The sequence below is a fragment of the Lipophrys pholis genome (assembly GCF_963383615.2).
Source record: "Lipophrys pholis genome assembly, chromosome: 5".
NCBI lineage: Eukaryota > Metazoa > Chordata > Actinopteri > Blenniiformes > Blenniidae > Lipophrys > Lipophrys pholis.
Window position 1 is genome coordinate 9085054 of NC_137628.1, and position 12719 is coordinate 9097772.

Here is a 12719-nt window from a genome sequence, read left to right on the forward strand (position 1 = left end):
TTATGTAAAGACTTTGGTTTAAATTGGAGTAAAGTTAAGATCCTAAGTATTTATGGTTGAGTTTAGAGTTGGAAACACTAAACTCACTGGAAGGGAGTGTGAACCAATGCTATGTCCCTGTGTGTGTGTGTGTGTGTGTGTGTGTGTGTGTGTGTGTGTGTGTGTGTGTGTGTGTGTGTGTGTGTGTGTGTATGTGCGTGCGTGCGTGCGTGCGTGCGTGCGTGCGTGCGTGCGTGCGTGCGTGACATCACCAACCCGTGTCCTCCTGTCTGCGGGGCACTTGTCTGCAGCATCGCCATGTTTTTCTAATTGATTTCCAGGGCAGAGAGCCACCGTCGAGCAGTCATTTATCTTTAATTCTGATTCATATTTCATCTCGAGCAGAAGTGCACTCACACCAGGCTGGAAGTAGCCGGATAGCAACAGCAAATGCAATAATCTCAAACAGCCCCACCCCCCTTAACATTTAACGCACACCTCTGGAAAACTCGTGCTTCAAAACAAACTGTCTTGGAAAAATAGTTTGATGAAATTCATCTCTGGTTGCTTTGAAAGTGATGATAAAAAAAATGTTTTATCAATTAATTTGTCATTTAGGTCCCATCTGTGTTTGATTCACCTCCATTTCTTGCATCCAATTGTTTCCTGTGACACACAAGTTAAGTCTATAAGACGGAAACAAAATGTAGCAAACAAAAATAATCCAACTTCCTGTCGCACACCTAAAAATGCGATATGTGATCAAACTTGAATGATAAACCTAAGTCCTTAAAATGTGATCTGAACCAAAGCAGGATGGGGACTGGATGTCTAAACAGTGTTTGAAAGCTTTTCTTTGTTTCTTTGTTTGTCAGTTAACATGAATTATTCCTCGGGCGAGGACATTTATTCATACTTCGGAGTGGCCTTTTCACTATTTCTCAATAATCCAAACATCTGTGTTAAACATTAGTCACAGAAAGAAAATTAAGTAATTTGGGGTTATGGAGGGTTTTGTAAAGAAATAAAGGAGATTTCCATCAGAGGTCCTTTCAAAGTTCTTGAGAGGAAATCCCGCTTGCTTCTGTTTAGAAGTAAGTCTAATTTTTGATATTCTAAAGCACTTAAAAAATGTTGACCTCAGTGGCTCCTGATCCAAATTTGGGTTTCCTTCACACCATCCTTTTATTTAAAATCTTTCTTCACATATGGTAATCATATACTGTATGGTGAAACACAGGTATGAATGAATACATTATTCAATATGTGATGTGAATTTCATTACGTTGAGGACAACCAAGGACAAAATTGTCCACGTGTTTTGTGAGTAAAAGGATCAAGCTATCAATTCTATTTCATATTTGTAAGTAAACACAGTTGAGTAAGTATTTTAAAATATGCTGACATTACTGAAGTGAAAAGTCTTGGTTTTAGTTAAAATGCAAGTGAATGAGCATGTATGGTCGTTTAAACTATGGTAGTTTATAATAGTTTTAACCCTACATCTCCATTCGTTGGTCATTGTGCAGGGACGGTGGTTCAGAAGCCAGGCCAACTGAAAACGAGTTTAAGAGTCTGTATCTCCGTCCAGACTGAAGCAGGGAGACCATCGAGGGTCCTTTAAATTACCACTGGCCTCCTTTAGTTGCCCGTCAGTATCAATGTCTCAGAGGGAAGGTGGAGCTCAGCCATCCTGAACACCGGCTGCAGGAGAAGGACATGTTGAAGCAGTTGACTTTGGCAGGATACTCATCATAGGACGGATGAAAATGACTCAGCAGGTGATGAATTAGGCAGTTTCGCTCCTCACCTAACGGGAGGCGATCATACGACGGGTCAAGCGTTCACCTCTTGGCCATGTACTGTATATGCAGAATGCAGACAGTTGAATGTGCCTTGCTTCATTTCTTTGGTCTCGGTTGCTGGTATTGTGCAGGTCACTGTGAGAACTCCATCTTTGCTCAGTTGATCATTTGATTTCAGTCGCACAACTGTGAAGTCAACAGCAAATGTGAGGACTGTGGTGTTATTAGTGTGGATGGGTGAACAGCGGGAGTAGAGGAAGGGCCCGAGTACACATCCCTGCGGTGTTCCTGTGTTCAGTGTGGATGATGTGTGATGTCCTTTCCTGACCCCTCTGCAGTCTGTTGCTCATGAAGTCCTGGATGCAGTCACACAGTGAGCTGTCTGTGACTTCCAACAGCCAATAATCCCAACATCTTGTGAGACACAGCCGGAAAATCCACAAATCGTCTGAAAATGACTAATGGCGCGAAACAAAGCATGTGCAGGGTGATAGTGTGAGTTTCACTTGCTTTTAGATTAACTACATTTATTATTTGGACTGCACGTACTATTCATTGAGAAAAAAGGTGATTTATTTGTACCTTATTTTTCTCCACATGACCTTTCAATTTTATACTCGGACAAAGCATAGTTAAGCATATTCTACATTTTCGGGGACAATTTATGAAAATGCACTTTTAGGTTTTCTTTGAGAACAAAGGTTGTTCATTGTTCCTCTTGTGTCAGTGTCCCTCAGCACAAATGTATCTGGGACAATTAAAGTTATATTTCACTGCACCTGCAGTCGATATCCATGCGTTACTCGCAAAAAAAAAGAAGAAAGAAGCAAAGCCCTCTGAATATTCTCCAAATACACCAGTTAAACCAACACACTCTTTGCCGTTCCTCCATCACCGTTGGAGCTCCGGCACGTGGTCGGCTCCCTGGCAGTTTGCTGGCCGCGCCGGTGATTTATTGAAGTGAGAGGGAAACTATGAAGCTTACTTTGTGACAGCTGCGAAGCTTTAAAATTTAAGATGTCATTGAGCTGATGAATTGGGAGAGGAGAGGCTGAGCCTGCCCGCCGGCGTCATATGTCACTGTCCAGAGTGATGAGGGACCCTGCCTGTTGCCGTGTTACACCCGCCCGAAGGCTCCAGTGGGGAATCTTTCCTTACCGAGGTTAGGAAAGTCAGAAATCACATTTTGTGTTGAGTGGATGCCTGTGGGTACTGGATATTACACTCTGTGCAACTTCATAAAGATTTAGACAAATGTTAGCTTCCAGCTAACGCTAAGTCCGAGCCTTTAGCCACACAGGGGACACTAAGACGAATGTTTTGGTCTCCTGTCTTTGCTCATAAATGTCACGCAACGCAGTCACGTGGAATTCAACCGCAGATCAAATGATGGACTCAATCTATGATGGAGTTTGACACATGTATGTGACGTCAAAGAATCACGGCGACTTTAAATTAGAGGTTGATCTGCGATACAGATCTATTGACGTGCCCCGCGTGTACATTCAAGTAGTATTTAGAGGTGAGAAAGAAAAAAAAGAAAAAATCCACCTGCTGACATAGTTTCCCTCGCTGTGCTGACAAATAAATCTGCAGCTTGTGACAAATGTGCATCCTTTTATCAGAGTAAGTGTCAGATTTGCTGTGATAAAAGGCAACAAGTAGGAACATTAGCATAGCGCCAGACCGGGGCCGCCAAGGAAATAACAATGCAAAGGCAGACACGGCGAGAACAAAGAGAGCCGCTTGTGCAACATCAATCAGTACAGTACTGCACGCTGAAACACACCGGGGTTATTAATTGTTTGCCCGCGCAACAGAAAATGTAATTAGTACATTAAAATTGGGCCACTGGCTCCGTGAGGCACACCTACATGTTGACTGAGCTATATATCATTCAGCGCATTTGCGGAGGTTCATTTTGCAGAATCAGTTATTCTGGATCCAAAATTTGTTTTAAATACAACAGCAGGCCCGGATGTACCGATTCATCCATCTTCGGTACCTGCATTATCCGAGTTAAGGTCACAGGAGCGGGAAACAATGCTGTTCCAGCTGACTCTGAGCCAAACGAAGGTTTGGTTCCAGACTGGACGAAGAGACAAAGAAAAATCAAGATTGTACTTCCTACTCATCTTATAAATGCATCCATTCTTTCAACAAACTGTATTCAACTTAGGGCAGGGGTGTCGAATATAAGGCCCGTGGGACAAAACCAGCCTGCAAGAGGCGCCTATCCGGCCGCCAAACCACCAAGCAGTAGCAGAAATTTCAAAGAAAACGTTGATTATTTTAACAAATTACTTAGGAGTAGTGGACACAACACTGCACTGAGACCTGAGCTGAGATATCAGTGATGTTGCCGTGAGAGCTATCAAACTAGCATTAGTTGTAAAGCCATGCTATCAGGGGAATTTTGTGAAAGCATATAATGCAACAGCTAAATGAGTAGGGTTTTTTTTTGTTTTTGTTTTTTGACATTTCACCATATTTTGCTCCAGATGGTTTCATTAAAATTGACTTTATGTTGCGTCATTTTCAGTGGTCATTTTTTTGGTTTCGTGAAAAATGTTCATAACGTACACAATTTGGCACTATTTTACCAGTCCAACTCCCTCAAGATGAAATTAGGCTTTATGTGACCCCTGAAATAAAATGTGTTCAACACCACTGATTTAGAGCCCGAAGGGCTACAACCTGCTAAAACTTGCTAACTTTCTTTAGTTGGTTGCAGTATTTCTGCACATAAATTTCAGTTTGCTTGTGTTTTTTTAGGACAACAAACTCAACACCAAATCTTCCTGACCCAGAATCAGAACAGGGTCTCCTTTCTGTGAGGCAACAATGCTACCCACTACACCATCGAGCAGCCTGTAATCCAATGATCTGATCAAGCTGAAAGTGGCCCCGTCATTATCTTCTCTCTTTCACATTTAATGCATTATTCCCATGAAGAGCTTTCTTTGATTCTATAGCTTTCATTTGGAGCAGGAGCGGGGCTTAGAGAGTCCTCGCTCTGCGATAATATGTTAGCTGCAGCCGCCAGACGCTAATGATGATAGCATCTCAGCGCCACGTCAGCCCATCTCGCCCCGGGGCCATCCTCCAACCTGGAATTAACCAACCTCGTCCCAATTTTTGAATCTGTCGCTCTGATTAGCGCCCGCGAGAATATGGGGGACATACATTCGTCTTGCTAACGTGCTGCGTTTCTCTCCTCTGTGCAGCTGTACAGCTCGGTGGACTTTGGGAGGAAATGGCAGCTTATCCACGAACATGTGACGCCGAACCGCTTTTACTGGTGAGTCATCACGTCCCCGCTTTTCGTTTTAGTCCCCTCGTCCTCCTGCGAAGTTTTGTTTGCTCAGGAATGCAGAAAGTGTCGCTGGTGTGTGGGAGCGACTGAGCAAGTGATATTGATGGCCTGGAACAAGGTGTGTGTGCGTGCGCATGTATGTATGTGTGTGTGTGTGTGTGTATGTGTGTGTGTTTGAGTGACTGGTGATGCTCCAGCTGAAATCCTGCACATTTTCCACTGCATGATAAGAATCAAAGCAGAGATTAATCTCCTCTTTCAGAAGGCTCTTTGCATTCAGCGGGCACTTCATCCCTCGCCCTGCTCACATTGCACATAAATACCAGATTATTATTTTTACATCAGCAGCGGCGGCAGAGGGAGAACGAAGAGGGGGGTGTTGGATTTGAGCAGATACATACATGCAGATACGCCAGCTATGACTAATAATGGATTTGGGACTCTGCTGTCGCTTCTCATTCCGTCACATCTGCAGCTCCCCCTGCAGTCTACCTACTATGTCTGAAATTGCACACTCATCACAAAGGCCGGATCTATTCCAGCTCGCCGCTCCTCCCCCACCCCCCTTCCTGAGGTGACTGGGGTGTGCCTGGACTTTGCCTTTGGCTGGCTCAACCCTCGCTTGCATAAATCTGGAGCTCCCTCCATGCCATTGTGGTTTAACCCCAAATAATGGCCGCCATCCATTGTTGGCTACGCCCATCTGACTTCAACCCCTCTCCTTCTCCCCTTCAAGGGCATCTGAACACTGGATTTGCCTGTAGCAATGGCTAGGCAGCACTCCAGTTGGCTGCATTTAGACAATGGCTTCATCAGCCTCCAAGGGATATGAAATACCGTCACAATGGGAGAGCTGTGCTCGTCCAGTCTAATTCGCCGCGAGAGAAAGATACAAGAAAGCCAGGTTACAATCAGAGATATGCTCAGAGTCGGAATGCCAAACCCTTCATATATGTTGAATGGTGACAAAACGCTACAGGTATGAATCTGTATATTCCTCATTGAATGAAATATTGTTCAGCTTCTACAAGTATTTTAGCATTTGTGTAAAGCGATAACAGACAGTCACAGCAATGTGGCGTCACATCAGTGAGGTTGACTGTTTATTACAAGTGTCTGTCGATGCTTTGATCCATTTCTTCACTTGTCCCAGGTGGGAGGGAAGGATGAATAATTAGTGGGAAAATGATTAAGAGAATAAATGCTTATAGATGTCAATGCAGTTCAGTGTAGCTGGCAATGAAATGGTCCGACCTCAAAGCAAGGCTTGAGCCTGGAGCTTGCATGTTCTCCCTGAGCATGCATAGTGACCCTCATCAGATGGGATCTGACCTGCAGGGACTTGAAGTTAAACGACACGCTCACGGTGATTGCAGAACCTAAAATGACCGCAGGTGTGAATGTGTTGGTCTTCTGATGGAATGCTAAACTGTCCTTGGGTGGTCAGCTGCGATCCGAACGTCACTACTCAGTGAACTTTGGTTGGTTAATGTGATAGATTGATGGAAAGGTTTAAATAGGAGAGGGAAATAAAGAGTGGTTATCACGGTCAGGAACTGGTGATCAATCCATGGCGTAACCTGCCCTCATCCATATCTAGGTCGGTTGGCTCCAGCACCCTACATCCCTGAAGCAGTATAGAGTCATCATCGAGTGTAATTGATACGTTATATATGAGCATGTGTGGGTTTTTCCCCTATAGTTTGATTTCCGTTAGAAAACAAGAATTGCATCTTAGATTTTTGTGGATTCTCCGCTCCACGTAGGTGTAATCATCTACACTCTGTTCAGGAATCATCTTCACTTTACCAGAAGTCAGAGGTCTCAAACAATATTGAGGTTTTTTTTCGCCCACAGTAAAAACAACAATTTATTGTAAAGTTTTATTGATGAACAGCACGAACAGGTTCTTTTCCATCCTCTATCATGCTTTTAACCTCGAGTCGCAAGGCGTTGGAGCCAACCTCAGCTCACTATGAATGGAGGCAGGATACACCTGGATAGGTCGCCAGTCCATCACAGGGTGTACCATCATGTAATAGTTAAAAAATAAATAAATACATTTGTATTCATTGTCCCAGTTCAGTTCAATATGAGTTAAACACCCTTCTTATAAGTTATAAATGAGTTGATATGGAAGATCGATTGATGAATATAAAGGTTAAAACACAGACTGAAAAAAGCAAAACAAGTTTCTCTCAAATTAAAGTGGTGTGTAAATCTGACGGATGAAATGAACGTGTGCTCTTAATGGTCTCTTCTTCACTTTCCAGGTCCGTCGCGGGCCTGGACAAGGAGCCGGACCTGGTCCACATGGAGGCTCACACTCAGGATGGAAGTAGGTGTCTTCATCACACAAACAGGAGCAATATAGCTGTTCCTATAAGGGAGAAATGAGTACAGGAAAGCATCCGTTGGGAAATGGCATCGACTCGCCCGACCACCAATAACCCAGCATAAGACTCTTGATGAATGTGGCCTTTGTTCACTTCCCCTTCTCTGGCTGAATGTCAGCTCCATAACTCTGAATGGCAGCACCTTCAAGGTCTCCTATAGGTGACACGCTGTTCATATCAGCCTCTGATTTCAGAGTAGCATCCCTCTGACACGCGGACGTTGCCGTTTCTTCTCGTATTACCGCCGCGTGATTGACGGGCGAGCGTGCTTGTTTGTAGTTACCTGGACGCCACAAAGAAAAGCAAATTAGCCGTAGAGAATGTCAAAGCCATGCAGGCGGGTGGAGCACAACCCCACGCCGCGCCAGTCAGACGTAAAGGTATCTTTTCATCTCAGGTTTTCATTAAAGCGTGTCTTCATTTCAACACTGGGGGTGTTAATGCCGGTCGTGTTTCCTGCTTGTCTTCCAGATGTTCAGTATGTCACCTGCAGAGCTCAGACGTGCACAGGAGTTAACAGGAACTACCCGTTCCCTGGATACATCGACATCAGCTCTCTGGTGGTCCAAGACGACTACATATTCATCCAGGTGGGCCCCTGCACACTCAGTCCCCCTCTCCTTGCTCGGCGTGAGAGGGATTATGCAAATAGGAAACTGTGTAAATGCGTCTTATATTGGAGAGCCTCCATAAGTCGTTTATGCATTTTCGACGAAAAGTGGATGTGGAATTTATCTGCTATTATGTTAATTTTGACGACTTGCATTGTTGCATCTTAATTAAGCTAAGCTGCGCTAAGCTACTTTCGGGGCAAACAGACGTCACAAACTTGCACGTTAAAGCCAACTTCAAGAAGATTTGGCTGAACAAGCAGGCAAACGGGATGAAGGGGAGACAGCAGAGTGTCCACTGGATACCCGAAGACTGTCAGATCCCTCGGCTTCACCCTTCCAACGGCAGTGGTCACCGTCCTGGGCTCCTGGATCCTCTTCGGATGGGTGCCAGAGATCACAGGGGCCTCGAGGCTGTCCTCTCTGAGTTTGTCAAAATGAGGCCCCATTTACACGACAACATTTTCAAGTGAACTTTAGTTGCGTTTTGGGGGTCTTTCTCTCGGAGACTGAAAATAGAAACGTTTTGAACAGGGCTCCCAAGATGGAACTTTTTGGAAAATGTTTCAATTCTGTCTCAATGGAAACGGTGGAAAGCACAACTTTTCTGAAATGCTGCGACTGCACAAGCGCACCATGGCCGTGGTAAATAGTTTTTTCTGCACATTTGCGAGTGGATGAATAAAAACAATGTTTGACTCCAGAGTGTCGGGACACCTATTCCATACTCTTCTGGGACTTGGTACTTTTATAGTTGAGAGTCACTGTAATAACAATTACAAGCCATATCTTTTCTTTTTTGATTAAATCTTCAGTTAACAGGATTCATAGTTTGTAAATTCCAATTAATTGTCAAACTGTAGTTTTTGAAAACATGTGATGCTCTAGTTTGCTCCACCAAAACTTTCCATTAGAGTAGATGTTCAGTTGACATCAGGTGGACCTCGGTAGACCACAAAGTAGATGCCCTTTATACAAGTAAGGTCTTCAAGTGGCCTTTTTTTACCACCGGAAAGCCAAACTGCTGGACGCAGCCGATCTCACCAACATACAAAAGCAGGAGACTTCAAAATGAAAGTGTTGAGCAGTTTCAGAGGAAACTTTGCTCTAGATTCTAGAAAGAGACTTGGTCCTGGTTTTCTATAAGGAAATCTATTTTAAGAAGTTCAGTGTTGGAAGTTTTTTTTCTTCAACTATATTTAATGTATGTATAAGTGGCTTGACAGAGGCAAAATATGTAGAAATCTCCTTGCTTTAACCCCGGCTGAACATTTCTGCTTTGTTTCTGTGTGAAGGCAGACACACTTTATTATTCATGCTGGCCACTGCCTGGTGTGTCATATTAATCATGATGTGTGCGACAGAAAAATCTGAAATGTTAATGTCCTGAATCCCAAGCAACACAGATGCAATTTATGGGTTGTATTTTAATTTCCTCCGCAGCGTGAATATTATTTACTTTGACATTGTGCAAATGAGGTTTCATGCATTTAAAAGTCAACAGGAGAAGTCCGGATAATTACACGCCGAGTCCACAACAAGACCAATTTCATTCAAATGTACCTCCACAGGTGCCTGATGTGTGTGAAAGGTGTTCCCAGCTGCTGTGAATGAGGGTTTGAAGTGGATCTTCTGGCGATGGTCCCTGCGAGGTCAACGCATCTAAAAATAAACCTCCTCCGAGAAATTACAGAGCAACTTTTAGAATAATGTGATAGAATAGATCTTTTTATACCATAAAATTCAGTCACCGGAGTCAAAACAAACGCACCATTTTATCTTTTATCGAAACTCCTTCAATTTAATTTGCCGAGCAGCAAACCAGTATCTGTTGTTAATAAGGTATTGGGTTTGCAGGGGGGCCACGCAGTCATGTCTTGGGGCAGTAGTGGCCTCGTGGCTCGAAAAGGAATTTTGTAAGTTTGAATCCCACAGTGTGCAGGTTACCTCTGTGGGTCTATGAGACTCTTGACTCATCAGCTCCCCGGCGCCCCCTAGTGTGGCTGCCTACCACATCCTAGAAACAGGATTAGTAAATGTGGAAAAAGGAATTTCCCTTTAGATTAACTTTCATCTCACAGGAAAGGATATCCCCAGTTGAGATCCAAGCTTCGGGGTCTTAGTGTGAATGTTACATGATCTCTCCACTTTGTCCATTTTACAGAACTCTGATTTCTTTCCACCGTCCAAAAATGTGTCTTTGAAGTGAATTGGTGACACATTGACCCATAAAATTCTGAACATATGACTTGTCTGTCTTTCTGTGTTTGTCCTGTGACGGATGGGTATTGTGTTTGGGCTGTTAACACCACAGTGGTGCAAGTTATGGTTAAGGTTAGGGCTCTACCCTTCAACCTGTTTGGCACGGGTGATCCCACCACGAGTATGGTACTCAAGCTGAAATAGCTCTTCGGGGTCCTAGAGACCCACGAAACCTTCCCTCCACCGTAAAGGTAGAGCTCTCATTGGGATCGAATCTGGACTGAAACGACACAAAAACAGCTGAGCTGTGGATAATCTTCATTTACTTCGCTCCTGATGGCACTAGAGACAGAGACGGAAGTCACACAGGAGGAAGTACGTGGTCTTGATGTGGCAATTGGCATTGCCTCCAAGTCAGTGGAAGATGACGCTGTACAGTCTGCACATGTCAAACAGTCATAACTTAACTTGCTTCTCAGAGGAGGAGTGTTGCCAGCAGCGTCTTAAAATTGAACATCGATTTATTCATGTGATTCATTTCAGCGTTGCGAGAACATTTTTACATATTTTGGCTCCTGTGTCCGTTCCAGTGAAATATAGGCTTTGAATATTTGTTTTGTTTCTTTATCAAGGAATATTTTTCCAGCCAAACTTTACCTTTGATGATGACTGTGATTCTTAGCAGTTGTCAATGGGTTCTTGCCCTGGTTTATTCTGAATAAATATTTCAGGAGAGAGCAGTTATTTGAGAAATATGCTCACCTGAGCCCCCTGCAGGCAGGTTCTTCCTCTGGAAGCTTCACTGGCGGCACAAATGAAGCTGTTCTAGAAAGATCCTTCAGTCCTGTTTGACCTCTCTGAAGCCTTTCAGGTAAAATCAGAGGTGCTGGTCCTGAACCTCCCCTTCAATTCGAGCCCCTCCATGTTTTAACACGTGTGCGTCACAGACGAGGGAACCTGCAAGAGAAGGGGACGAGAGTGGGAAAAAAAAAATAAAAAATCAATCATACCAATTCCTCTTAAAGTTCAAACCGCCTCTGGTTACCATCGATCTCCTGCTCCTTTACTCGATTGCACGTGGGACTGTTGCTGCGGCGTTCATTGTGATGCTGCTATATTTCCTCTTCCAGCTTGTTTTCTCTCTTCCAGCACTTATAAGATCAGTGAGATCTGTCATACAGCATTAAGGCCGATACCGCCTCTCTCTTCCGCGGGGGAGCTGCGAGTCTGAATCACAAGGTTTTACTCTAATGAATCTCATGTCTTTATCGATAGAAAGCAGGAACGGGCTCCGAAGCTGCAGCTCTGCTCCTTTCTGTGTGCGGAGTGTTTGTCTTTTGTGGCCTCAAGGCTAATGACAATTCCTCTCCACCTTCCAGCCCGGTGTTGTCTCACTGCATAAGCTAACAGCTAACAGCTTGGAGTGTTTACAAAGGGTTTGCACCATTAAAGAAGGATTGTCGTCGTCCCCCCCCCGTCCCCCCCAACCATTCTCTGAGCCTCAGATGAAGCTCGGTTAGCCGACTGAAAGATTCCTCCTGACAAAGAATAATGAGACTATCGATTGCCCAACGAGATATTTACCAAAGTCGTCTTTGAAACCGCCGAGTGCGTTGACACTGAGTGCAGCAGGATCCTCAGAATGCAAGCCGGGAGATTGCTAAGTGAACTTTTATCCACCGCTTTAACCGACGAGAGGGAATATGATCAGGCGTCAATGACAAGGTTTCACATCAGTCAAGATGTCCTCTGCGTTAGTTCAGCCGCAGAGCGCCATTACGGTTGGAAATACATGAAAAATAAAGAGTTACACTCACTGTGAATATAAACAAACAATTAATGAATAATGATAAGTCTATTAAGCTGCCTCCTTTTACAGGGACACTATTGCAAATCATTGGCACGGGAATCCTGGGTCCATCACATACCAGGTTGAAACGTAACCTGAAGAACCGACAGGTGTTGGTACAGGTAAAAAAAAAAAAAACAAGTGGAAAATTTCCAATGAAAAGTTTGTGTGCCATCTCATGTGTCTATATGGTCAACAAAGAGATTTAAATAGGCACCAACCCATCAACGATGGAGCCCCGACACCACGAGTCACTATGGCAACAGAGCGAAAAATAAGTTATTTTGCTGTAAAAGTCCCAGCGCTGCAGCAGCGGAAGAAAAAGAGACGGCGTGCGAGAAAGCTGCTGCCCAAGTCAACGCATAAGTTTGAATGCGCTTCTCTATTGACTGAACATTTAACTGTAGCCTTCTTCAGATCACAGCATGCAAGTAGAAATAATAAATAGGTGTAAGATCTGAATTTCATTGAGGTGCAGTCCAGCAGGAGAAAGGCAACTTGGAAGCAGTTGAAAATTTTATTAAATTTAAAAAAACATGATTCAGAATAGAAAGGCATATA

General features: G+C 43.9%; 1 protein-coding gene across 1 annotated transcript in view; it reads left to right on the forward strand.

The window, feature by feature from the left end:
* sorcs3a (sortilin related VPS10 domain containing receptor 3a) overlaps positions 1 to 12719 on the forward strand; it is a gene marked incomplete at its 5' end in the record, with an annotated part of 284232 nt that overhangs the window by 193592 nt on the left and 77921 nt on the right. The window contains 3 exons of the mRNA XM_080464067.1: positions 5012 to 5085; positions 7374 to 7438; positions 7968 to 8086. Of these exons, the coding sequence (XP_080320193.1) occupies positions 5012 to 5085; positions 7374 to 7438; positions 7968 to 8086 (258 nt within the window). The remainder of the gene's footprint in view (positions 1 to 5011; positions 5086 to 7373; positions 7439 to 7967; positions 8087 to 12719) is intronic.